The 27031-nt window shown below is 36.1% G+C and overlaps 1 protein-coding gene across 2 annotated transcripts in view; it reads left to right on the forward strand.

Moving 5' to 3' along the window:
- Positions 1–10729: 10729 nt before the first annotated feature.
- LOC137021159 (ephrin-A2-like) overlaps positions 10730–27031 on the forward strand; it is a 140805-nt gene continuing 124503 nt past the window's right edge. The window contains exon 1 of one of the 2 annotated variants that reach the window (XM_067387396.1): positions 10730–11038. In XM_067387396.1, the coding sequence (XP_067243497.1) occupies positions 10899–11038 (140 nt within the window). In that variant the 5' untranslated portion in view covers positions 10730–10898. The remainder of the gene's footprint in view (positions 11039–27031) is intronic. The other variant, XM_067387398.1, reaches the window with a different exon arrangement.

The following is a 27031-nucleotide window of genomic DNA, read 5'->3' on the forward strand; positions in this document are numbered from 1 at the left end:
ATCATAGACAAATGTCCTAATATTATTGCATACAGACTCAGCTGGTGACTCTGGCAAGATAGAATTATAAGATAATGTCATTATAGCAATAATAAATGTACGTGTATTTTCTTCATAATTTCTCCAGTACCGATAGCAGAACCGTTGACGTCAGAGCTTATCGATACACTGGTCTTTCATAATTTAGCCCCGGGGCCAATATAATACCGGGTTTCGGTACCCATCCCTAATAAGCAGTGAGGGTGATGGCAGAGATGAAGAATATAAGTCATGGATTGTTGTGGAAGTCAGGTGCATTATCCTATGCCAGTTTGGAAGATGGGGTACACTGAAAAAGAAGATTGATTTTCTCTTGTGCTCCAATCATTGATTTGGAATTCCAAGTATGAAACAATGTTAAAGATTTTTAATGCTTTTTTTAAGAACTAAGACATGGTTTCACTATTTTCCATGCAGCGAAGTTGCACCTGAATTTGTGTCAAGTTTTTGACATTTTCACATGTGAATTCTAAATGAAATATAGTAGCACAAGATAAAATGCAATTGCGACCATTTTAAGAGCATGTGTGTCCGCGCAAATAATTGTTGAGGTGCGACCTGATTTCATTACTCTACAAAATGTTCGCAAATTACTGCACAGTATGTGCCTGCTGTGAGCTGATACAGTGACCGGCCCACCGTTCTATCACAATTAAACTTAATCTTTCTGTTCTTAAGTTTAAAGCAGATTTTAGTTTATTTAATATTAGCTGTCAGTCACTCCCTTTCATTGCATTAGGTTGTCACGTGATATGGAGCTAACTAGCGCGAAAAATGTAAAGAGCTAAAGAGAGAAGATGGAAAGGACACTATTACACAAAGCTCGACATTAACGCTTGTCCGGGACAAATGGATATTTTGAAGGGGTAGTTCCAAACAAAGATCACAACAAAACCAGATCAGATGTAGAAAACTAATTTTAGAAAATGATTTTAGTCTTAAATATATGTCAAATATAAAGTTATTTATTTTTTTCTAGCTGTGAATTCATAATTAGCCCCAACAAACCCGGAAGGATACAAAGACAAAATGGAATGCCTCTTGGAGATGTGATCTCAGCTCAACTGACCATCCCAGCACACTTAGTAGTGGGATCCCAGTAGTGGGACTATACCACCCAATGCACAATACATTAGATTGCAGATTTACTTACATTTGTTTTTTTTTATCTTTTTATGTTACTGTTTGTAAATGAGTGTGTATATTGTTGGACCAAGTTTGGACCCAGTGGAGTGTAAGCTTACAAAACAGTAATAACTTTTTACAGTAATAATATTTTTTATTAATTAAAAAATTAGAAATGCTTTGAAATTTAAATGTATTAAAAAACTACAGCAAAAACCAGTGTGATGCAAGAAAATATATATATTTTTTTATCAGTATTCATGAGAAATTTTATTTGACTTCAATGGATTTAATTAATTCATTCGAAATTTACAACTCATGACTGCTCAAAACAGACTAAATTTATGAAAACTCCACATCAGCTACCCTCAGGAAAACTTGTACCACTACCCATCCCACGTCGTCCCTGGTCCCACGTTGGAGTTGACTTTGTCACTGATCTACCAAATTCTGATGGCTACACCTGCATTCTCGTAGCATTGGATAATTTCTCCAAAGCATGCAAGTTGATCCCTCTCGTTGTATTGCCCACCGCCCTCGAAAAAGCAGAAGCCCTCTTCCATCAGCTGTTTCGTACCTTTGTAATACCCGAAGAGATTGTCTCCGATCGTGGGCCACAATACATCTCCCGGGTATGGACTGCTTTTTTCAAGCTGAGTCCCCACTATACTGGTCCCTTTACCATCGAGAGGCAGATTAATGAATTCACCTACCGTCTCCAACTCCCTGCAAGGTACCGCATTCACCCCTCCTTCCACGTTTCCCTCCTTAAACCTGTGTCTCCCTCCTCCACAGAACCCGACAAGCCGCCAGTACCTCCTCCTCCCAAAGTCATTGAAGAGCCTTAAATTCACAGAGTGCAGGAGATCTTGAATTTTCAGAGATGGGGTGGCCGTCTAGAGTATCTCGTAGACTGGGAAGGATACGGACCAGAGATGATGTGTTGGACCCTACTCTCCTGACTGAATTTCACCAAAACCACCCTGACCGTCCTGCACCCAGAGGCCGTGGCCGGCCCCGTCGCTGTAGTAAGGTGTCAGGAGCCGCCCCTGGAGGATGGGGTACTGTCAGGGAGTCAATACAGTCACCACCGTCACCAGATCCCAATCACCAGATCACTAATGCCATTCACCTGTCAACAATCAGCAGCCAGCTCCATATATACTGCACTCCACCTGCTCACTCACTGTCTGGTCTCAACCTTACCTTGTTGTGTTCCCGGATCGACTTACCTGCACTACACTTACCTGTTGTTCCTGCTGGCCGTCCTAGTTCTCCTCAGCTCCTGCTCTCCGTCATTTCCATGCTCCTCAGCCCTTCTAGATCTCCTGAGAAAGAAACACAAAGACTGCATCACCCACAGATAAGTCACATCAAGACATTCCCTCTCCCAGCCTGCTTACCTGGACTGCTATCACTGCTGTGTTGTTTTCATCTCTGTTCTATAAACCTGCTGTTGATTATATCACTTACCTCTGTGTTCCTTGTCTATCTGCTGACAAAATGTACATGTTCTTTTCTAACAAAACAACAAAACAACATCAGTATTACTCTGAAATGTTTACAAACTAAATATGTTCATTTTACATTCATAAACTTTTACTTTTATATGAAAAAAGATGATGATGATGATATACATCTTGAATCTCTTTTTAATGCTGCAGTGGTTTATCAATAAGTGGCAGCAAAGGGAAATGCGGACTTTTTCTTTTCCAAACCCTCTTTCTGTTTTCAAATTTTAGACTGCTTGGTCTATGAACCTTTGCTCTACAAACATATTAAGACATTAATTTGTTTGTCATTCTAGAGACACTTTTTTTTTTTTTTTATGTGGAAATTATATTTTTAGACCCTGTACCAAATGGCACCCTAAACACTCTCGGTCTTCCTACGAGTCCGCACTTTTGTGACTGTCTGGAAGAAGTCTGTTGTGGAGCTCAGCAAAAGTGGCCGCAAAGGGGGCACTCGTGAGCACACTTCGGAAACCTAAAATGACAAATGGGACACCCTACAGTCTCGTGAACATAATGGACACGTGCACGTGGCACCCATTGTAAGTCCACAAGACCAAAAGTGCATATGAAGTGTGCCATTTGGGACAGGGCCTTAGATTGCTCTGTCATGCACAAAATACAAACATGTCTGTCTAGCTCAGGGGTGCCAAGTCTTCTTCCTGGAGATCTACCTACCTACAGAGTTCAGATCTAACCCTGATCCAACACACTGGTCTGTAATTATCAAATGCTCCTGAAGATCTTAAAGGTGCAGTAAGCGATTTCTGAGAATCATTGTTGAACACTATTGATACTTGAAATCAACCCAGACAAACACACCCCTCTCTTTATTGCTATGCCCCAAAAATGCACAAACACACAATGCAAGAATAGATGTCTCTTTATGATTGCAGAAGCAAAGAAAAAAAAAAAGAAGAAAAAAAAAAAGCTTTGTGAAAAATAAAGTGAAGATGACAAATAATGAACATGCAGTTCATAAGTACATACAAGCAAGAGTTTGTTGTTAGTCACACACTCTAGTCTAAACTAATATTCTCACATATGGAGCAGAAACAAAACAACCTCGGCATCCGTTTTCAGGCCTTCCCACTTGGGTCTCTCCAGAGCTGGAAAGCTTGTCTAATATTAACGCGGGTCCTAAAGATCTGACCTGATCATGACCTCCTTTTTCTAGTGATATTCCTCTGACCTTTTGTCTTTTGTAATGTCTCTCAGTCATCTCTTTTTCAACAGTCATCCTTCAAATCTCCCTCTTGCACACTTTTTCTCCTCCCTTATCATGAGTGTATTTGTTGTGGTGCTTGGTCCGATCCACTTTCAACAGTTTTTCAGAAATGGCTTACTGCACCTTTAATTAGCTGGTTCACTTGTGTTTGATCATGGTGGGTTTGGTGCACACAGGGATAAAAAGTACCCCATGTGTACAGTGAAATATACTGCTGGATCTTTAATGTTGTGGGCGTATTTTTCTGCTGGAGATCCAGGACATTTTGTTCAGATACATGGTATCATGGATTCTATCAAATAAAAAATCAAAACCTGACAGCCTCTGCTGGAACTCTTATTATGGGCCGTGGTTGGATCTTCCATCAGGACAATGATCCAAAACAAACATCAAAATCAACACAAAAATGGGTCCCTAAGTACAAAATGAAACTTCTGCAATGGCCATCCCAGTCTTTTGACCTGAACCCTAAAGAAAATGAGTGGAGTGGAGTGAACTGAAAAGAAGCATCAACATGGAGCTGGGAATCTGAAGGATCTGTGGAAGGATTCTGTATGAAGGAATGATCTCTGATCTCTTGTCAGGTGTTGTCCAAACTCATCAGGCATTATAGAAGAAGACTTAGAGCTGTTATCTTGGCAAAAGGAGGTTGCAAAAAATATTGAATAAAAGGGTATGATTAATTGTGAGCAATGTGTATTATTCTCCCATGAACGGTTGGATTTTTGTAATTTTTTAAAATAAAAGATAAAAAGGATTAACAATGCAGATTTATTTTCACGGCCTTCTTTGGTCATATATACAAAGGGTATGAATAATTTTAAGCACAACTGTATATGTATTCAGATATACCTTGATGCCTTCAACCTCTACATATGTATAAAGGGTAAAATGCCAATTTGAAAGGAGATAATTCAGAACTTATTTGTTCCTTTGGCAGGTTTTATAAGTTACATACTATAAAATCACAAATTCCATTTACATTATAGTGCAGGGGTGCAAAACTCAAAACTCAATTTCTGGAGGGCCACAGCCTTGCAGAGTTTAGTTCCAAACCTGCTCCAACACACATGTGTAGCTTTCTCCAGGTATTATAAACCTCCTTGGCCTGATGTGCTCATGCAGTACCGCAAGAACTCAAAAGGGGGTGCAAAACATCAGCAAAAATGCTCAGTGACTCACTGGAGGCCTTTGGTAAGAATCAGGTTCACAGATTCAGGTACACTTTTCACCAATGATCAGATAATTAATGGAACATAATAAGATGTAGTGAATCCTTACATTATGCTAAATAGAAGTCAAACAGATGCTGATTTCTAATGTTATTGGGGTGAAGAAGTCACAGGGTGCACTGCATGTTTACTCCACCAAAACATATTTCAGTGAGTAAGTAAAATGACCTCTGTTGTTATAAATTGGTGCTAATCCACTGGAGAGGGTCCCAAATATTATGATATTTATCTGCATCATCTGAGTCTTGGCATGTGGGTGTGTTTGAGTATGATTCAGTAATTTGATAGCACATCTGTCGATCCGCGATCTCTTTAACCCACTGCCTTTAACTCATGCAGCGCACTTTCATGTGTGTTTAATTCGCCAATTAGTCTCAATGACTTCACGTGTTTTTAAAAGCATCTTTGTGAAGGTCTCAGCTTTTAAAGGGCTAAAGTGAGATAAACCCTAGGATATTAATTCCAGCATACTGGCTGGTCATGGAATCCGTATCTGCAGGCTTTCCAGCACTTTTGTGCCAGCAGGCATTTAAAGTTTACGGCAGGGCTTCATATGGGACTTGATGACCTTCACAAACTGCATCAGAGGAGGCCTGACTTCAGCTGCAGAGACATTTCAAATTCAGCCATGTACTGTGTCTGAGACATTTACTCTTACAAGGAGAAAGGGCCCCAAATTTTCTGTGGTTACATGGACCTTTGAAATGTTCAGTTCTTAAAAACTAGTGCAAGATGTTTTTTAAGTTGAGAGTGTTGAAAGTGTGTTGAGCGGTTGTTAAAATGCAGTGCCTGCAGTTATGAATACTATAACAGATGATTTCACTGATCTTCATATACAAAACCAGGTGGATCAGTCCTACTATGCAGTGCATTTTCATGTAATTATATCAATTAATTATCTTTTATTATTATTATTATTATTATTATTATTATTATTATTATTTAATTCCACCCTGAAAATAATTCAATAGAAAGTTATAATTAATAAAGTGCCTGAGCCTGTCTTTATACAAATATTTCCAAATAAAAACAAAACAAACATATTTATTTTTCTTACAGACCTACTAAAGTTAAAAAGGCACTGCATAACAGGAATGACCCAGATATGTATAATTACAAACTTAAAAATAACAGCAAGACTAAGTGAGGAGTAAAACCTTACCTGAAGCGAAACTCCCGTGGTGTGTGAGAAAGTGTTTGTATGTTTATGTTTTTTCTCTCTCAGCTTACAAAGTGCTCAAGTAAAGCTTTTGCTGCCATTCGGTAAAAGTACAGCTCCGTTTGAAGCTTTATTGGAAAGGTATGCTTGTTCCCTCAAGTATAGTTTTACACACATGGCGGTTGCTGGCGTGTGCAGCAGATCTTTCAGGAAAGAAAAAACAGATGTGGCCTCTTGTCTCTGTTAGCCACATCTCTCTTCAGGCCAATATACATTTCCAACTGACTACTTTTAAGAAAGTGACCTATTACGCTGACAGATATATTTTTCAAACATTGTCCGGACTTGTCAAAAGATTTCCACAAGGTAGTATAATTTGTTTGTGAACAGTTTATTAGCAGCAGCGGTAACATTTCCTCTCAGAGCATCTATTAGGGCTTTCAGTGTTTGAATATGTCTGCTGATGGATCTTATGCAGCAGTGAAGGACGCAGATCAGAGAATATCAGAATGAAACAAAGCCAAGTGAGCAAATCCAGCCATAGGGTCAAACTCCAGTGAGTCACGCTGCCCTCTGCTGGCAAACACTTAATGTTAGGCCAAGTTAGAAGAAATACCTGCAGGGCAATACAAGTAAAACTAGTGTGAATCACGTTTCTTGTGGAAGTGTAAACAATGCTGTGAACTAGGCTGGGGTATATTCAAATAGAACACAGTTATTTTAAATTGTAATAATATTTCACAATATAACTGGTTTTACTGACTCAGTCTCAGAAACTTTCAAAGACTTACTGACTTCAGCAGACCTTTAAACGGTAGTCTAATAAAGGCCTATATTTAGATTTTTTCATTTATTTTTATTGTAACATATCTTTACGATCATATCTTTTTTTTTTTTTTGTCAGGTGTTTTTAATATCAGGGAAGATCTCTTTTAATAATAATATTGTATTTTAGAATAAACAAGCATGACTTTTTCTCAGCTAGTAGTTCTATTTTTTTTTGGCATCTATGTTTGTGATGTACCTTCTCTGCTGTGTCTCCTCCTGTAGCATCTGTGTCCTGTTAGGGGTATAATCATTTCACAATCCCCTCCACAAGTCATTAAGCACTCCATGCTCCATACATATATGCAGAACACTCCCTGAATCTTTAATACATGAGCACCATTAATCTCTGTACCATCTTTAAAAGCAGAATTAAACTTTCATTTGTATTTTTCTTTCCTGTGTGTCTGTTGAGCCCCCAGCCTACTCTGCTGCTTAAATATTAATCAGTGCTGAATCACACATTGTGGAGTGACTCTCTCTCTCTCTCTCTCTCTCTCTGTCTCTCATATGCACACCCATCTCTAGCAGTTTTACACTAAGCACAGCAACAAGCAGCATCCCCCCTCTTCTTTCATTTGATGATTTAACATGGGTAACGATTATGTAGGATCATCATCGTTTTTTTAATCAACCAATCTAGTTTTTTAGGTTTTGGTTTAATTTTAGTCTTGAGGTGTTATCAACCTACAATTTTCTTCTGATTTGTGGTATAGTCATTGGGTTTAGGGACAAGGAATGTGTTCTACATTTGTACCAAGAACTAGGGCTCATATCAGGGTGCTTTTCAAATACGTGTTACAATTCTAGACAAAAGAAACAACAGAGTCAAGAAAATGTGCAGGCAACTTTAAAGAAGTCAAAGATTAAAATATGAAAATTAAATTAATAAATTATAACATACCATTATGGATATTAATTAATTTAGGTAATAATGTATTTTTTTCTGAGTGGAAATTGGACTGTAAAATTTAAATTTTACACAGAAAATGAATGTAAATAATGCCTGTTAACTAGTTATATGTAAGTTATATTTAAAAGGCAATAGCTACATTTTACTATAAAAATACTGTGAAACAAGTTTTTTTTTTAGAATAAAAAAAAAAAAATTATGGTTGGAAATGTTATGAATGGTAAAAGTATGGAAAAAATTAAAAAAAAAAAAAAAAAAAAAAAAAAGTATGAATTGCCTATGGGACATTCCCTAAATATCCACATTATTCATCACAGTTGCTCATATTGTTCAGGAGCCTACCAGTACAAACAGATTTTAATAGCTGAAATTGGTCAATATAGATTTTAAATTAAATTTACAAACAATTTGTTTTATTTTTAATTTATAATTAAAATGTATTGATATAGGCTAATTGAATGACCAGAATCGGAACCCTTAAAATATCGGAATCGTAAAATATAAAGGCCTACGGTGAGGTAATATTTTCCCTGAATTTGTTCGGTAAAGATCAGGGGCCGTATTCACAAAACATTTTATCTTACCACTAAGAGTTCTCCTAAATAGCAGTAAAAGTTCTCAGGTAAGAGTTGCCTCTTAAACCTATTCACAAAGCTGCTGGGACCAACTTTTACTAAGGTATGGGGAGAAATCTTAAGCTAAGAGAAAGGGTGGAGTTGACCTAGTTGCTAAGGATGATGTCAACAAGTTTACTAACTATGCCCACAGTGATTGGCTGATAGTGTAAATCTGCAAATATTATTTATGCATTATTTATTGCATTTATTAAGAAAAGACTCAGCATCCAAGGCTCTATACTATTGCCTCAATGGTGTACAGTGTCCTTTGGCGGATTGCCGGCCATTTTAGGATTTAGGAGCTAGTTTTAGTGCTAAAATGCTTTGTGAAATACTCTTAAATGTAGGAGTCCTGAAATTGGGACTGACACGGCCATTATTTTTAAAGGGTTAGTTCACCCAAAAATGAAAATTCTGTCATTTATTACTCACCCTCATGCCGTTCCACACCTGTAAGACCTTCGTTAATCTTCGGAACACAAATTAAGTTATTTTAGTTGAAATTCGATGGCTCCGTGAGGCCTGCATAGGAAGCAATGACATTTCATCTCTCAAGATCCATAAAGGTACTAAAAACACATCTAAATTAGTTCATGTGAGTACAGTAGTTCAATATTAATATTATAAATCGACAAGAATACTTTTGGTGCGCCAAAAACAAAACAAAATAATGACTTGTATAGTAATGGCCGATTTCAAAACACTGCTTCAGGAAGCATCGGAGCATTACGAATCAGCGTGTCGATTCAGCTGTTCGGAGCGCCAAACTCATTTCAGCAGTTTGCCCTGAGTTTGCCGGTTTGACACATGATCCGAATCATGATTCGATACGCTGATTAATATCGCTTCGATTTTTCCTGAAGCAGTGTTTTGAAATCGGCCATCACTATATAAGTCGTTATTTTTTTAAAATTTTTTTGCCGCACCAAAAATATTCTTGTTGCTTTTTAATATTAATATTGAACCACTGTACTCACATGAACTGATTTAAATATGTTTTTAGTACCTTTATGGATCTTGAGAGAGGAAATGACATTGCAGGCCTCACGGAGCCATCGGATTTCAACTGAAATATCTTAATTTGTGTTCCGAAGATTAACGAAGGTCTTACGGTTGTGGAACGGCATGAAGTAATAAATAAGTAATAAATGACATAATTTTAATTTTTGGGTGAACTAACCCTTGAAGAGGTTCTCCTAAATCATCAAGTTATGAGCTACTTTTAGCCTTAATATGTTTTGTGAATATGGCAACTGGTAAGCACAGCTGGCATTTTGTTTTTATCCAAAATTTACAAACAATTTTACATTTATAGTGCTCAGATTAGAAACAACAACATTTAAACATGTCACACACCCACACAATTTTGCAGTTATCATTCTTTATCTAATGCGAGCTGTAATTAAGTTTAATTTCATTTAATGGCTTTCTTAATGGGCAATATCTCCAAAGTTTCAGTGTGTAGGTCCAGGCGGTCCCTCTGCCCAAGCAGCTCCGCCCCGCAGTCGAGGACAGACAGCGAAGAGACTGAGACATGTGCTGAGAGAGAGACAGCGCGCTGTGGAGGCAGGACCGATCGTCTTTAGGTAGGAAAGACAGAAAATGTCATTTCACACTTGTGAGAGCGACGGTCTGTGAGGAGCAGCAAGTTGTTCACGCGCAGAAGCGACATTTAAAGCGCCTCACCGTCAACTTTGCGCGTGATGCGGCGTGTGTGGATTCAGCATCGCGTCTGTGAGCGCGCCACGAACCCGCAACCAAGATAACTTTCACACGGCAGTTCGACACTGAAGTGTTGGCTACTTTTTACTTTCATTGACTGGTGATAAAGAAGACCGACTCGGTCAGGTGGCTTCAGAGAGGAGACGCACGGACCACGCGCATGTGTGGAGTACCAGCAGGATTTCAGAGCGTGCACGTTCATATGGATGGCAACTATTTGGCCACTTTTTACGAGTCCGAGAAAAGTTTTTTAAAGCCACTGGAGGAAGAATGGATGTGAAAAGCAAGCGGTATTGTAGTTTGACATGCAGTGCTTCTCTTTCACTGATCGTCATGGAAACATCTCAAGCTATGGAGGTCGAGATGCTGGATGGATCCTCCGTGATAAGTTCATTCACTGAGCTTTGACTTTACTTTAATTCCTTCGCAGAAGAATGTGATGATTTTGACTCTCTCACACTTGATCGTTCTCCTTAAACGAATCTATTATTAGCTGATCTTCTATTTTCTCCCTGTTAATTGACATTATGGACAAAAACTCTATTGCATATCAGATGGAGTTGACACTTTTCATGGTCGTCTTCCTGTTTTGGGTCACCGTGTGCGCGGATGACAGTAAGATCATTTCAGACCGGTATGCTGTGTACTGGAACAGCACGAATCCCAGGTAAGAAACACCTCAGTACATCACTACTGTAAGAAGTGTGAGTCAAGTTTTTACTGCTATTGCAGAGTCATGGCTGGCAGGTCGTACAGCCGAGTTACAGTCTAAAACTACAGTCAGGTCAGAGCTACTTTGAACTTTTCCCATTTGTGTTATTTTTTTTTTTTTTTTTGACCTTTTTATATAAATATATATTTTAATATAGACCAACCTATATTTACATAAAAATATACAAACACATGGGTGACTCTTCAACTGGGGAAACGTTTCTGACACTCTAGATTTTTTTTTTTTTTTTTTTTTTTAGAAACAATCATTATTCCAATGTTCCAGTGTCCAACTTTTTATGTTGTCTGTTTAATGGTTTTCCCTAATTTCCTTAATATACAAATAGTTGCAAAATATTTAAAACATTTAAACACTACTGTACATTGGGCTCATCTTATATCTAAACATACAAAAGAAAAAAAAAAAACTTTGCACTTTTCCTAAGAAGTAAAAGCATATTTTAAATAATCAAACTTGGTATTTTTTTGTACAATTTGTAATTTTATTTTATATGTCAGAGATTCAGTGCCACAATACTGCTGTCATTACCATCATGTTGAATATTTAGGAAAACTCATTTGTTTTCTACAAAAAATTTCTAATTGGTTATCATGTAAATAAAAAGGTGATATATTTTATAAGTGTGTGCGTTTCAACTTTATCAAAAAACTAAAATAAAAAAATAAATAAAAATAAAATCATTACCGTCACAGATTATTGTATTATCCTGAAATCCACTTGAAGGTTGCTCAGGCCATATGCTCGAATCTTCTTTGTAGGACATGTAATAAATATTTTAATATAGATTAAACAAAATTTGGAAGTTGTCGAAAAAGCCTCCAATTGAAGAATCACCATATAATTTATTTATTTATGTATTTTTATATATATAATTTTTTTTTTCTTTGATCAGTTCTGGTAAAAGTTTTGTGAAGTCACTTAAATCAGTCCCAAACATTATGGACACTCAGAGTCTTCCATTTGAGTGTTTCATGTGCGATTTCACTAATAAAACCATGAAGATTTTGAAACGCACACAAAAAGTCCTCTCTTGGGCACTGTTTTAACAACTTGTGTGTTCCATTTTAAAGTACTTTTAGGTCTTCTCACAAAATCAGCCTCTCTATGAGCATATTGTAACTTTATGGCCTCATTTATTGCATGCTTACTGTTTGACACTTGCTGTCTGTTTTGAGTTACTGAGGGCTGTGTACTGCTACATTGTGTGCCATTGGGGTGTGGGGTTGATAATCACCCAAAATATGCTAATAAATGCATAGTCTGATGATATCCTGTCAGCTTTTGAAGAGTCTGTTATTTTCAATTCTTTCTTCATTGATGTTCCTGAGGTGGGATCAGTACTGTAGCCTTTTCATTTCATATCACCATATGGTTTAAATAGTCTAAGATGAAGCCCCCTCGCCAAACACCCCAGCACCCCTCATCAGACCGCTCTCAAAGACTGTTTCTGGCAGAGGACAGAGCTTTGTGTAACCACACAGTCAAACTTAAACATTACATGCCACATTTTTAACCAATATAAGTAATTACGGAAAAGTCCACAGATGTTTGTCCTCATAAGTTCTATGAAGAATTTAGAGGTTTTTTTTTTTTTGAGCTTCAGATTTGTAGTTTGTTCTGGGGATTGTTGGTATTTGTCTTTGTCTTTTGATGAACTGTTTGTGTTGAACTGTTTTTATGATAAACAATAGCTTGAAAGTAAGTTAACAAGGAAAAAGAGAAGATACTTTTACTTGCATATCTTAATCTTTTCCTGTTCATCCTAAAGGAAAGAATGCAGAGTAGAGTGTATATAAAGGTTTTTTTTTTTTTTTTTTGAAGAAAGAGGCTGCACATAGTTTAAGCCTTTAAAATGTTAATGGGCTTGATTTTTGCATTACAAGTAAATGGCTTATGTATTATATAGAATTAGTTACAATATATATATATATATATATATATATATATATATATATATATATATATATATATATATATATATATATATATATATATATATATATTATATCTCCCAAAAAAGAAATTCATTCTCAAATCTAAAAGAAAAAAGTATTTAAAAAAAGTTTTCTGTCCCGTATTCCATGCGTCGTATTCCATAGATTCAAATAATTAAATCAGATCTCAATCGTTTTTTCTTTATTTTTCCACCTGTAAGTTATGTGTGTTTGTGTCTGCTGTGCTATGTCAGAGCAGTGAAATGTTTGTTCAGCTAAACTGAGATGGGTCTTCCCTCTCTCTCTATGTGTGTGTATGTGTGAGAGAGGGAGAGAGCTCTGGGAAAAGGTATCTCTATTCTCAGGCTGCAGAGTTTTTAACCCATACTATCGATTTTACCAGTCAGCCTGTAGATCTATGAGAAGTATCAGTTCTTCCAGGTTTGGATTGTCAGAAATGCAGAGCAGAAATGCATTGTATAGTTCTATGTATTTGACTTGGTTGTTTTTGCAATCCTGGAAAACTGAAATTAGAGTTTGCGAGCTCATTGTGAGCTGTGGTTTTCTAGCATGCCACCATAAAAGCGAGCGGTGCTGTCTGGTGTGGTTTGAGTCAGGCCTCGGCTGTTTGAGTCTGTTATGTGCCTCAATTAGGAGTGTGAGACTGAAATGACTTGTGCTAAATGACCCCAATCAGAGCATAAATAAATACACTGAAACACATTTCTGCTGTGTATGAGTTAAGCCCTGAGGTGTCGATTTAACCCTTGCGGCTTTACGGTGAGGTCTACGAGGAGGCTGGTGAATTACAAAAAGCAGTTAGGGTGAAAAGTGAGTTTTCGTGTAGAGTACACCATTATGCAGCACTTTCATACATTTCAGAATGGAGCTGTTCAGGTCCGAAGAGTGATCTTTATTTAATTTTTGAGTGGAGCAGTTAATAGTTACAGTGAATGCTTGTGTGTGTGTGTGTGTATATAATTTAGTTTTTAAGCCATTTACCAGACACTCTTATCTATAGCGACTTAGAAAGATTACTTTAGTTTCATTTGTAAACAGCACATGGCATTTCCTATTATGCATATTTTGCTAAGCATTGCAAAAATATTTTATTTTTGTACTTTTAGTTAAATATTTTACTCATTATTCTTCTTATTAAATCATTCTTTAGTTTAGTTAATTAATGAAAGTAAATATTTTAATTGGATTTATTTTTCTCCCTGTGCCAGTAAAATTTGCAATAAATTGTCTCATAACGAATGAAGATTTTCTGCAATTTAAGCGACTCATAAACATCCTCTTACGGAATTTGAATGAGATGTTTTTTATTTATTTATTTATTTTAAATTCACTATAATAAGAACGCATGGTTCTTGTAGGGAAACATTTCTTTGTATTTTTTTTTATTTTACTTTCTCACTTTTTGGCGTAGCGTAATTGGTTCCTCAAGGTTATGAGGGCTTGCCTAGTGTCAGAGGACTCCTGTATGAGGGCAAGACACAGATATGACTGTCTAAATCCACATGGATTTTATTCTCTTAGGGTCATTAACCTCTATTGTGATTGGAATGCTTGAAATTAATGACTTCAAGCTTGACCTTGGATGCTCGTGTCAAACTTCAGCTCCTGTAGGTGGCATTGCACCATGTTCTGCCCCAGTTTACGGATTTGTCCGCCATTTTGTGAACCCTCACACTTGCCTCTGGAATATGGTGCAAGCGGAAGACAAAAAATGGAGTATGGGGTTAATTCATTCATACTATGAGAACTAACCAGAAATAACTAATATAATTTTATTACTAATAACAAAATTTTGAGGTTTATCACCTGGGCTAGCATTTTGAAACTATTAGTATATTATTAACAATTATAATTTAGGTACCATTTTCATAATTATCTAATTTAGTTTTGAAAAAAAAAAAATCATGTACTTTTCATGTAAAAATACAAATGTACTTACATTTTATTTTAGTGACAAATTATAATTATGATAAAGCCTCTGCTTTTCAGACATGCATTCTTGAATTTGTTCGCTTAAATAACACGGTTATTTAGCAAAAAATTGTGCTGATTTTTTTCTATTTTATCTCTCTATGGCAAGTCATATACATATACCCAGCGCCCAGTTTACTGTGCCTGACATTAATTGATTTTTCTGTTTTAAGCAGCACTTAGTGTTCAGTCATCTTCCACTTCTTTGTTTGTGCGTTCCTTCCGTATGTGTGTTTATAATTCATTTCAGGCAGCTGGAGGGTGGCAATTTACAGTCTACTTTCATCCAGACAGAAATACCTCAAATTTCACAATGCATGACCGAGTGTTTCTTCTGCTAGGACTGTGACCTGCCGTCCTGAGGGTTGAGGGAACAATTTTGCCTCTTTGTAGGAAAACACTTTGAGAGAAAACCCATTCCGACCACCAAATTGCCCTCCATTCCGTGACTTATTGCAACTTTAGCATGAGATCGCTGTTTTGTTTGGTGGTTTAATCAAATTAACTCATCCATTAAAGTGTATAAATATAATCATTGTTTTTTTCCCAACGACCCTCGTCCATTAATACACAGTTACTACAGTGAGGGAATGCACTTAAACTGACAGCGCTCTGGGCACAGTGAATTCGTTAGTTTGGAAATCAGATTACAGCGGGAATGGCAGTCAGCTGTGTCCACTTGCTAAAACAACGGTGCATCTTTTAAGATGGGAGTCACACAGCCTTACTGGTGCTTTGTTTCTATGAGATTACGGGCTACTTCTGTTGGGGAACTGTAGGGAAAAATTCAGTTACTGAGGTCTGCAGGTCAGCAGTTGTTATAGCTATAATGCTTCCATTATGTTAGTGCTGTTTACTGCTGGACTTTAGATTCATCTGCTAATGATTATCAATGACAGAATGTTTCACGAGACCTTTTTTCTCTAAATACATGGACCAAAAATGGAATTGAGCCCTTGTCAGCAGTGAATAATGCAAATGGTCTAACGCCATATTGCATCAAAAGGCTCCAACATGTAATTAAAGATTGAAGTTGCCGCGTGGTTTCTACAAAAAACGACTGCATGAAAGAGAAATTTTGTAATCAGTAATCTAGGTTCAAAGTTTCGTTATATAAAATGACTCAGATTGGGCTTCATCGGCGCATTTCATTTTCAGCATTAATCAAAGTTACATTACCGCAGGTTGGAATGAAACATCCTGCTGTGTCAGTCACTGAATGGCGGAAACATTGTGCTTCTCTAAATTTGTATTGCAGGAGTAACATAACCCTCTCCGCCATTATCTGCACTGTCCTGCCCCCCACCCTGCGACAAAATGACGGCTCATACCTGAACATTTGCACAGATGTGACATTATTTTCAAACAACTCAACTCAAACATTTTAGTACTCAAACAGAACACAAAGACAAAATTCAGGGTTGGTGTTTCTAAATGCATGTTTGTTTGTATTTTAAAGCTAAATGTTTACGCAAGATTCGTTTAGTTGAAAAATACCTGGTTGTATATATCAAACATGGCATGTTGTGTATTTTTTTTTAACAGTGATTAGATATTTTTAATTGTTTTGTTGTATATTTGTTTTTTTTTTCTATCTTGAAATAACTGTTTAGACCGTCAAAACTCTTTTATAGAACGCAGCACCTAAATTCTTTCTGTGCAGGCGCCATGACAGTTATATTTCACGCTTGTTCTCTGTGGTGGACACAAACCAGAATTCATTCTCAGGACCTTACAGGGCACCTTATCACCCCTGCGTTCTCACCTCTTTGTGTTGCAGTTTATTTTTGTCTGTTTTTATACCCAGCAACAGCCCCAATCACAACGTCACCCTGCCTTCTGTATTACTCATAAATTTTAATGCCTGACCCACATTCATGTAGCACATTGGCAGTCACGTGAATCCAGGGAGCTCAAACTTGGTTTGAGGTAGGTGCTCGTTCATGGGTGGATCTTTCCCCCAACGGAAGAGAAAACGGATGATTTCAAAGCAGCTTTACATGCTGGCTTTGGTTTAAATTGCAAATCTGAGGACTAGGTGTTTGTTTAAATGTCTTCTTGTCGTGCTTTTATCCAGGTGCTATTGGGTTCTTGGTCAAGTTAGCTCAGGACGCTCCTCTCTCTCAGGACCAAGGCTTTTCTCGTTTAGTTTACAGTATTTATGAGACACAGAGTGCCAGAAAGCCCTCCTTCAGATGGGATTGTTTTTAAGCGAAGTGAGATGCTCTCTTTATCAATAAACCACTTTCTCTTTCTTGTATTGTGGACCGATTGTGCTTTTAAATTAATTTATTTTTTAAATAATTTATTTGTTTTCTTATTTTTTTCTTAATCACACTGATATATATAATATATATATATATATAAACATTTCTTGAAAAATTTATTTAAGGCATTAAACAAATGGTGCTGTCTTAATTCACTGGAACTGTAGGTTTTTTTGGAAATACACTCTGCTCTCTGCTAAGAAGATTCTCAAACCTAATATGTGAAATTGTTTGTAGAAAGCCAATTTTTAAAGCCAATTTTTTTTTCTTTACGGGAGTCTTATATTTTGGAATAGTTAATAATACTTAAAAATACCTGACATTATTCATCTGTGCTATAACTGAAAATGAAAGTCATGCACTATAAGCATTATATAGTAGCAGAAAGAGAATTATGGGAAAATATTTAACAGTTTCATATATACTATGTATAAAATAAGTAAAATAAAATTAAAATGGCCAGTGCCGTATTAACAGTATTAACATTGTCAAAGTACAATTCACTTCCTGAGAAAAATAAAGATACAGTCGTTTGTCAAACGATCCTCAAAAACATTGTTACATGGATTTTATTTCATAAGGTGTCAGATGTATTCAGTCTGAATAGAGCAGTGCCGTCTTCTGTACTATTCACTGCCTTTTCCAAATTATTTACATTTTAACTTTTGATAATGTTAAACTTTTCACTTTTCCGCACTAGTAGGTAATTAAGTATTAACAGTAATAATTGCCAAAATGACTCATCACTATAAAAAAAAAAAATTAAAAAATGGAAGCGCATATGTGATGAAATGGAAAAAAAAGGTATTTTAAAACTTTTATTTTGTGTGGAATGCATGTGAGTTTAATTTGAAATAATGTTGATCTATGCCCAATCCTCAATTATAATTCACATTGTAAATATAAATGATATAAAACATATTTTAGAATAAAAATAATGTGAATATTTATAAGAAAAAAAAAAAAAAAAAATATATATATATATATATATATATAATTTTTTTTTTTTTTTTTTATATTTTATATATTTACAATGTGAATTATAATTGAGGATTGGGCACAGATTAACATTATTTCAAATTAAACAGGTGACTTTTATTTGATATGGAAAACATTTTATTTTGTCTGTTTTGCATGTGACGCCATCTCCCTGTAGTCGAATTAGTGCTGATGTGTTTAGTTGATTCACCTGTTTTCACTTTGCAAATGTCTTCTTTTCACAAATGTGTAAAGCCACTGAACACATGGTTCTGTCTTTAAGTGAGAGGGAGGAGCTGCCCACACATCTCAGTAGGCCTTGACCTTCAAATAACTCGACATTTCTAAAGGAAAAGAATAGGAAAGCATGTGAGAAGTGGAACATTGCCTACTTAGTCACCTGGGAGTTTTCTCTCTTGAACTGCAGATATGTCAATCCTGTCATTCTTGCAGAACCAGAGAAAAGCCCTCTTATGCAGGGAAGGTGTTGGTAGAGCAGGGACTTGGGTTTTGGACTAATTCATAAGGGAAAATGGCCGACCCTTACCCTAAATACCTGCTGCATGCCCACTGCCACGGTTACTGGGACAGTTTTTAAATGCATAGCTGTATCACCTCATGCATGCTCTTCATGCACTGCAAACCATGTGGTTTGATGAACTCAGCGGGCATCTGCTGGCCTAGCCGTACTGTAGGCATGCTTACCACTGCCAGATCCTGCTCAGCATTTACTTAGAAAAGCTGAATTTAGCAGTAATTCTAAAAATAACTTTAATTTGAGCAATAAAATATTTGCTATAAATTAACAACATAAATGTTAAAATCCAGTATTTATTCAGCAAATAAAACATTTTGTTTTTTAAAACAAATTAGTTCAGTATAGACTTGTGACTTAGAATAATAATAATAATAATAAAAAAAAAAATAAAAAAAAACTCTTATATAATAGTTTCTGGAGGTCTGGATATTTTTTCATTAAATGAATATTGATATTATTAGATGTAAATTAATACGGCATGTTTTTTTTAATGTTAGATGTTGGCGACTGTCAATAATAATGTTCAATAAATGTATGCATTGCACAACTGCATGCATGTGACTATGTACATGTAGATTTATGGAGATATTATGATATTACTGAATTCGGGTTTAATCATTTTTGTTGGGGTAATTTATGAGTGATTGATTTCATTATAGGAGCATGTCAGAATTAAGACATTTCTATATTAATTATATTATACCTGTATATCGTAGTATTTTTGTAATGCTAATTCTGTAATGCATTTATGTGGTGGCAATTTATATTTTTTCACATTTAATACAGAAATGGAGCTCAAAAAAGAGTTTTTGTCAGTTTGAATATTATTAGACCTTTCAAAATGTTTTGGACAGTACAGTAATTTTGTACAGTAGTTTTTAGTTTTTGCTAGGTACAGTAGTTTTTGCTTCTCAAGAAGCAAAATCATTTCAGAAGTTGCTTTTAATTGCAAACTATTGTTTTAGACTATTGCATAGTCTTAGTCAGGAGCAGGAGTGGACAAGCAGGTCAGTTTCTAAGCCCCTTTCTCGCCCCCAGCACAAAGACAATCATGCCTCTGACTGAAAAAAAAAAAAAAAGTTGAATTTTAGAAGTCCTCTGATGACAGGATGTGCGAGAGAGACTGTGGCAGAGATCTGCAGAAAGAATTGATCATTAATGACAAAACTTTAAAATAATGTTAGCGTCACGGTGTGAGCTTATTTGCCAACTACACGTCGTCATGCTTTTTACTCATGCTTTTTACTCCTCTACTCATGCTTTCAGAGTAGGTTTATTTTTGAAAGTTAATTTCTATACAGGCATAAACCTTAAAGTCTTGGCTTCTATGTTAAAATAAACCTTTGTTTTATAGCTGATTCTTGGCGGCTAGTGTACTACTGCCGTGTTTGTAGTAAGCTGTAGTAAAAATATGATTGTGACTTATTTTTTATTTTTGTTTATTTTTTTTTGTTGCAGATCTTGGAAAAAAGTGGTGTTCACAAAAATATTGTAATATTTGACTTGAAATACAGATCCAAATTTAGCAAATGCAAAGTGTTAAAACTTTCTTTTAGGGCCCATTCGACATCTGCCATATACTTTACATGTCTCTGTATGTTATGCTGTGTAAAACACTGTAAAAATATAAGACTTTCCTTCCTAAAGAGAAACTTGCCTGTTTGTAACATGTATGTTTTTTTACAGGGAAGATCAGTTAGTTTTCTCTGCTTGTTTTGAGAAAGGCAAATAGACAGAAAAATACAGAGAGAGAGAGAGCGTGCGTGGTGAGGCCTTTTCATGATGTATGATGGGTAGGGTGATTGAGCTGTGTGCGGGCGGCACTGCATATGCCCGAAACAGCCTCAGAAATGCCTCAGCTGCCTCCAAATGTGGGTTACTGTGACAGGCAGAGCAAAAAAATGGAATTCTCACAAGCCTGCGGTGATGCTGTGGTACCTTTTGGCCCACGTGATGTAATGTAACTCTTGGAGAAACGTACTTGGAGTTTTAATGTAACTCCTGAATTAATTTGGTAAGAAAAAAAAGGTTCTCTCTGGAAAAATTGTGGAAATATTGCTAAATATTAAGATTGGTTTGGAACAGTTGTGTCAAACATTTTAAGCATACATGGGGGGCCAAGGCTGCAGTGCAGGGGACAATTGCATGTCAGTTATAAATACATACATTTTTTTATACACCAGTGGAAATAAATTGCAGATTCGGCTTGAGCAGGCCAGTGTGTGTTCAGTCCAGATTTGCACTGAAAAGAAGCATTGCATAATAACCCATTGACAAAAGCTAGAGAAGTACTTATCTTGCACATTTCCACAGCATATACTGTACATTATTTTGCCATGAGATGGCTAATCCCGGCGCAGGTGTGATCACGGATTGATGTCTCACCTTTAGTGCTGTGAATGAGCCAGCTGCTGATCGGGACACAGGAAGATTACCTGGGCTGTGTTGTGAGTTTAAACAGGATTAGCCATTTCAACTCAGGTGCTACGCTAACAGGATTATAGACTCCCTTCACTACACCATTCCAGCATCCAGTTGTTGTCCAAAACAAACGTATGTTTGACACCCCACACGTTATTGTTGTCAACAAACATTTGGCCACACGTTTAGTGTTTGTTTTTTGATGATTAAATACTTTTTAGCATTCCAGTTTAATGTACTAACTACAAGTAAAACATTCATAGGTTGATTCCCCTGAAAAGTGTAAAACAGTCTCTGAAGCGCTATCAAAACAAATTCTGTTTGCGAACTTTAACCAGCCTCACATAGCAACAGTGGCTCACCCAATGGCGTGAGTTCGGGGTAGAGGCTGTCTGTTATTTTGACCAATGAGAGACATGGGTAACTTGTCTGAAAATATATATATATATATATATTTTTTTTTTTTTTCTTTTTTTTTTCTAGAAATAAATTCTGTTTGTTTATGCTAGTTGCACAAATCTTCCATACTTTAGCTTTTTAGATTTATACCGTGATTAACATTATATTAGTTTTTAAATTAACTGGATATTATGGTTCACCGTTGCAGCTGTGTGTTTGGATGGATCTTAGCGAATGAGACCAATTCTCTGGCCTGATCTCTGTTCACATGATGTTCTGGTTATGATTATCACATGCATCGTGTTATGTGTGACAAGGGTTGATGACAACTCGAAGGACTTTAGTCTGTTCAAGGCCAAACAGAGAGAAAGTCCCAAGAAGGATGTATTTTTAATCCAAGGATTTTGCCTTGAAAAGCCAAACTCCTTTGAGGTTCCTTCAGAATTCCTCGTCTCTTCAGCCATGTCTCATGGGGGAGGAAAGAAACTGCATGTCTACTGATAATGAAGGATGAGTGTTGGAAATTAATTATTGTGAAAATAATTGTATTGTCATTTTTGAAGTCTTGAATGAAATTAATTTATGGAATATGTAGCAAAAGCCAGTAACTCAAAGTAGTGGATAAGTATTGCATTGGTTCTCCGATTATTAAAAAAATAAAGTCGTTATTTGTTGTGATCAACCATTGTCACAAATCTGATGTAGCTATGAATTGTGGCCACACTAATTTCATCACTGTCAATATGTAGCATTACTATCATGTTTGATAGAATTTTTTTTCTATTATCACTAATAAAGTACACTATGCCTCTTCATCTACACTCTTCTAAAGGGTTTAACCAAAACTGTATAACAATATTTTAAAGCTGCAGTCCGTAACTTTTTTCAATTTTTAAGCAAGTACATAACCAGCCAGTATTCAAAACTCGATTCACAATGGTAAGCTTGTAATAATGATTTATAATAAGAGAGACATGGTGGATTTCCACGGGAAATTTGAGCATGCAGCAGTTCCTCTGTGCGTCATTATGTCACGTCCGTAAACAGAAAGGAAGGAGTCCAGGCAAGTCAGTTTAATCATGTGAGGATACTGCAGGTAGTGGATCATTTATAGCCTGTTCTCACAGCAGCTGAAATAATTAAACTTATCATATTGATGGTGGATTGTAATCCAGAAAGATCCAAATTACAGTCATCAGTGACAACTGGAGATTCACCCGTCTTCAAAAAGCAAAAGACTTTGGACTGTTGAGTGGCTGCAGAAATTGAAATCTACAGGTAACACTAATATACACATAGTCATAGTAATGCTGATGTTGTTAACATTAACGATTTGAGAACAAAGTATAACAGTAATAATAATTTGCACAATTTAGCATGATCCAAGCTAAGCGATCATTATATTTAATCATCATCATTAGCAGCGTGATTTATTGTAGGCCTAATGCTTTTTACCTCAGTTGGTCAGAACAAAAGTGGCAGAAATGACAGAGTGGCAGAAATGTTACTTACTTGTTCAGATGATATTTTCCAGTGAAAATTCTTATATTGGTCATACTTTCAAGACGTAGAATCTGTGATTCTGAAATGCAGTATCCACACCGGTGCGGTGACTGACAGCAAACATTAGATTAATCCGCGCTGACGAGCTGTGCCGAGGCACAACGCACGTACAGATATCTATTCCGCATATGACTGCAATTGCAGGCTTCAAACAAGAGATGGCGACATAGAGGAAAAATCACAGACTGCAGCTTTAATTTGATGTTTTTTCCCAATGCCACATGGGAACTATTCACATTTTAGTACTAAAACATCCCTGATCCTGATCTCACAGACGGCATCTCTAAATCATGTGTCTGACAGGTAAAGGGCACTTAACAGGGCAAGCTGGAATTCATCAAAGCAGCCATTTTAATGGTAGGCCATTCCTCGATTCTCTTTGTGTCTTTTCCAACCATTTTAAAATATCAAGCCACATGAGTGCTCAGTTACTTTATTTTTGGTTTTATGGAAGCGTAATTGTCATTTTTGATTTCATTACAATACCATCCCCCGTTACCTCAATAGCAATATTAAATCAATAACTCAGTGCAACAGAAAGTAGATGGACCATTGAATGTGCGTGGTAGATTTCTGTATGATTCCATCAGAGATATTACTAAATTAATTACTGACACACAAACAGAGCTGGTCCAGGGGAGGCATCAATTACAATGAGCAGAAATAATATATATTTTTAAATTATTATTATTATTAATATTATTTCACTCTTATCCTAAATTTCTGTAAGACAGTTGATTAATAAAAATTAAAATATCTTCGCTGTCGGGCAGAAAACTCATCTCCATATTTCAACATTTTATTTTTTCTTCATAAATCATTAGCTACTATTTGGCCACCAAATATGTCTGTCTGTGGGTTTTGCAAATATTTAACCAACGAAAAGAGCTAAGAGCTAAAGAGACTAAACCTTGCAACTCTATTGGCTTTTCAAACTTTCGGTAAAACCTTAAAGGATTAGTTCACTTTCAAATGAAAATTACCCCAAGCTTTTCTCACCCTCAAGCCATCCTAGGTGTATATCTCTTTCTTATTTCTGATGAACAAAATCGGAGATGTATTAATAAATATTCTGACTCATCCAAGCTTCATAATGGCAGTGAGCGATGCCAGCGAGTTTGAGCTGAAGAAAGTGCTTCCATCCACATTCATCCATCATTAAAGTATGATAAATAAATACTTATAAATAAAGTACTTCTGAAGTGAAGCAATGTGTTTGTATAAAAGAAAAATCTATATTCAACAAGTTATGAAGTAAAATATCTAGCTTCTGCCAGACCGCCTTCTGTATTCAACTTACAGAGGAAAGTGTACAGAGAAAACTCTATAAACCCCCTTTTTATAATGTAAGCTTTTGACCAAATGACAGAAAAAACTGAGGACCCACATACTGTAGCTACTGCTACAATAAACTTCACAACCTGCAAGTTGATGAAAAGTTAATGTGATGTACTGCCTCAGATGTTGGGGTTCTAAAAACACAAAATTCATTGCTTACTTTCGTTACTTTGTAACTTCATTTAAACTTTATTTTGGTGAGATGTTAATAATATAATGACACATGCAAGTACAGTATATGATCATACATAATGCCTCAATATCAACTTTGAAAACACTGTGTGTAATTATTTTAAAAATAGTGTCTTTCCATTTCCTGAAAAGTAGCATTTTTGGTCATACAAGATTTCCAACCGACAGTGTTTTCTCAATATCTGAATGCGTGTATAATCTGAGATGTCTTCTGTAAAATGTTTTGTATCATTAATAGTAACGATAATGCATTTTTAAATGCTTTAATCAATGCTGTGCATTTTCAAATCATGCATTGATGCTTTTTTACACTCTGCTTTTTTAAACATTAACTTTGCCTTCAGATTTGAATAGCAGCACATTTTTGTCAGGTACCAAAAATTCCAAAATATTGTTATCATGGTATTAGTGTATTTAGCAATACAGACAAATAGTTGTTTTATTCAGTTCTTCATTAAACTTGCATGGAAATGTACAAAACTTCTGAACGTAACCTTTCCTCATCTGTAGTTTGACCTAGATAGTTAATTATGATGGAGAATTCTCTCCAACACTGAGGGCAGTCGCAAGGTCAAATGAACGATCCATTTCTATCCTTTTTCTTCCAGATGTTTGGAGTTCAGTGACAATAGCAACAATCACAGGAGATTCAGTGTCATTAACCTCTTATTCCATCACCATTAACCCTCCGGTGAAGAAGAAAAAAACTAAACCAAACACATCAGTGAGACACATAATCTGTCTATATTGCTGTCAGTTCCTAATGTCTCATTTTTGGGTCACACAGATGTGATGTTTCATCATGGGGTGTGTGTGTGTGTGTGTGTGTGTGTGTGTGTTTGTTTGGAAGAATATTGTCAACACTGATAGCTCCATCCGTAAACCTAGTGAGCTGCCTTGTTACATATGGCCTACATAGGCATGCTGATTTCTAAGGCAGCATCCTAACAGAAACCTCTTACGTGGCTGTTTTGGAATGCACTTCTATATGGAAAAATAGGTAAAGTAAGAAGAATGATATTATAAAAATAATATGTTTATGCAGCTCACACAAATGTTAAAATAAAATAGTATTTTTGTTTAAAATAGGGATGTACTGATGATAAAATTCTGGCTAAAACAATTTATTTTTTTGTCAGATAACCAGTGAATGGCAGATATTACAATTTTATACTATTTTGTCAAACAAACAAAAAAACATTAAAAATATTTTTGAAAGAAAATCTCTCAACAAGACTGCATTTATTTGATCAAAAATACAACAGAACAGTAATTTTGTGAAATATTACAAATAAAAATTACTTTTTTACTACAATTTAAAATAATTTATTTCTGTGATGGCATAGCTGAATTTTTAGCATCCATTACTCCAGTCTTCAGTTTCACACAATGCTTCTAATAAGAAATCATTCAAGCTGATTTGGTGCTCAAGAAACCATGATACAGTTTTTTTTCTTCTTTTATAAAAGCATTTATTTGACATATAAAGGTTTTGTAACAATGTAAAATCATTTACTGTCATTTTTGACCATTTTAACACATCCTTGCTTAATAAAAGTATTAATTTCTTTAAAAAACTTATTGACCCCAGACTTTTGGAAAGGCAGGTTTGGACCTTTCTTTTTCTTTTTGGTATTGAATGATCATATAACAATTTATATAGCTAAAATTTTCACTGCATTCTGTTAAAGAATGCATGCAATGCTGTCATTTTTTGAGGCAGCATGGGAGGCCTTAAAATGGTAACTAGGTTTTGGATGAGCAATGTGCATTGATGGCTCTGTTTTCTGCTTCCTTACTGCATCATTAGATCATCTTTTTGTCTTGCGTCTGTTCCACATGTCTGGCAGTTCAGCAGCTCTGCATGTCAACACATCACGGTCAGCAGGATTAACTGGTTCCTCTCCATTAGAGAGCCTCCCACTCGGACACACTGAGAGTATGACATTTGCCATTCCTGTATGCTGTAAAAAACATAGCTTAATACACCCCATTACCAAGCACTCTGGGAAAATGTCTTTTTACCTCATGTAACGGTAACAGGACTTTTTTTTTCGAAACCTGTAGCCAGTGGTCAAAGTAACTGTTTGCTCACTAGGCAGCGGCGCACTTAAGAAAAGCCACTGCCTTATGCTGCTGCTGCTCAGGTCGAGGAAAGAGGGAATTTCATGGGTCATTAGCATGGTTCATAACCACGCCTAACGCTAAGGACTTTTCAAGATGTGATCTCAATGGGCCTGCATTTGATGGTATAAAAAGAAAGAGCATTTGGGGCCTCTCCTGGATGTGGGGGAAATTTCAGGGC

Source organism: Chanodichthys erythropterus, chromosome 6 (assembly GCF_024489055.1).
Source record: "Chanodichthys erythropterus isolate Z2021 chromosome 6, ASM2448905v1, whole genome shotgun sequence".
Lineage (NCBI taxonomy): Eukaryota > Metazoa > Chordata > Actinopteri > Cypriniformes > Xenocyprididae > Chanodichthys > Chanodichthys erythropterus.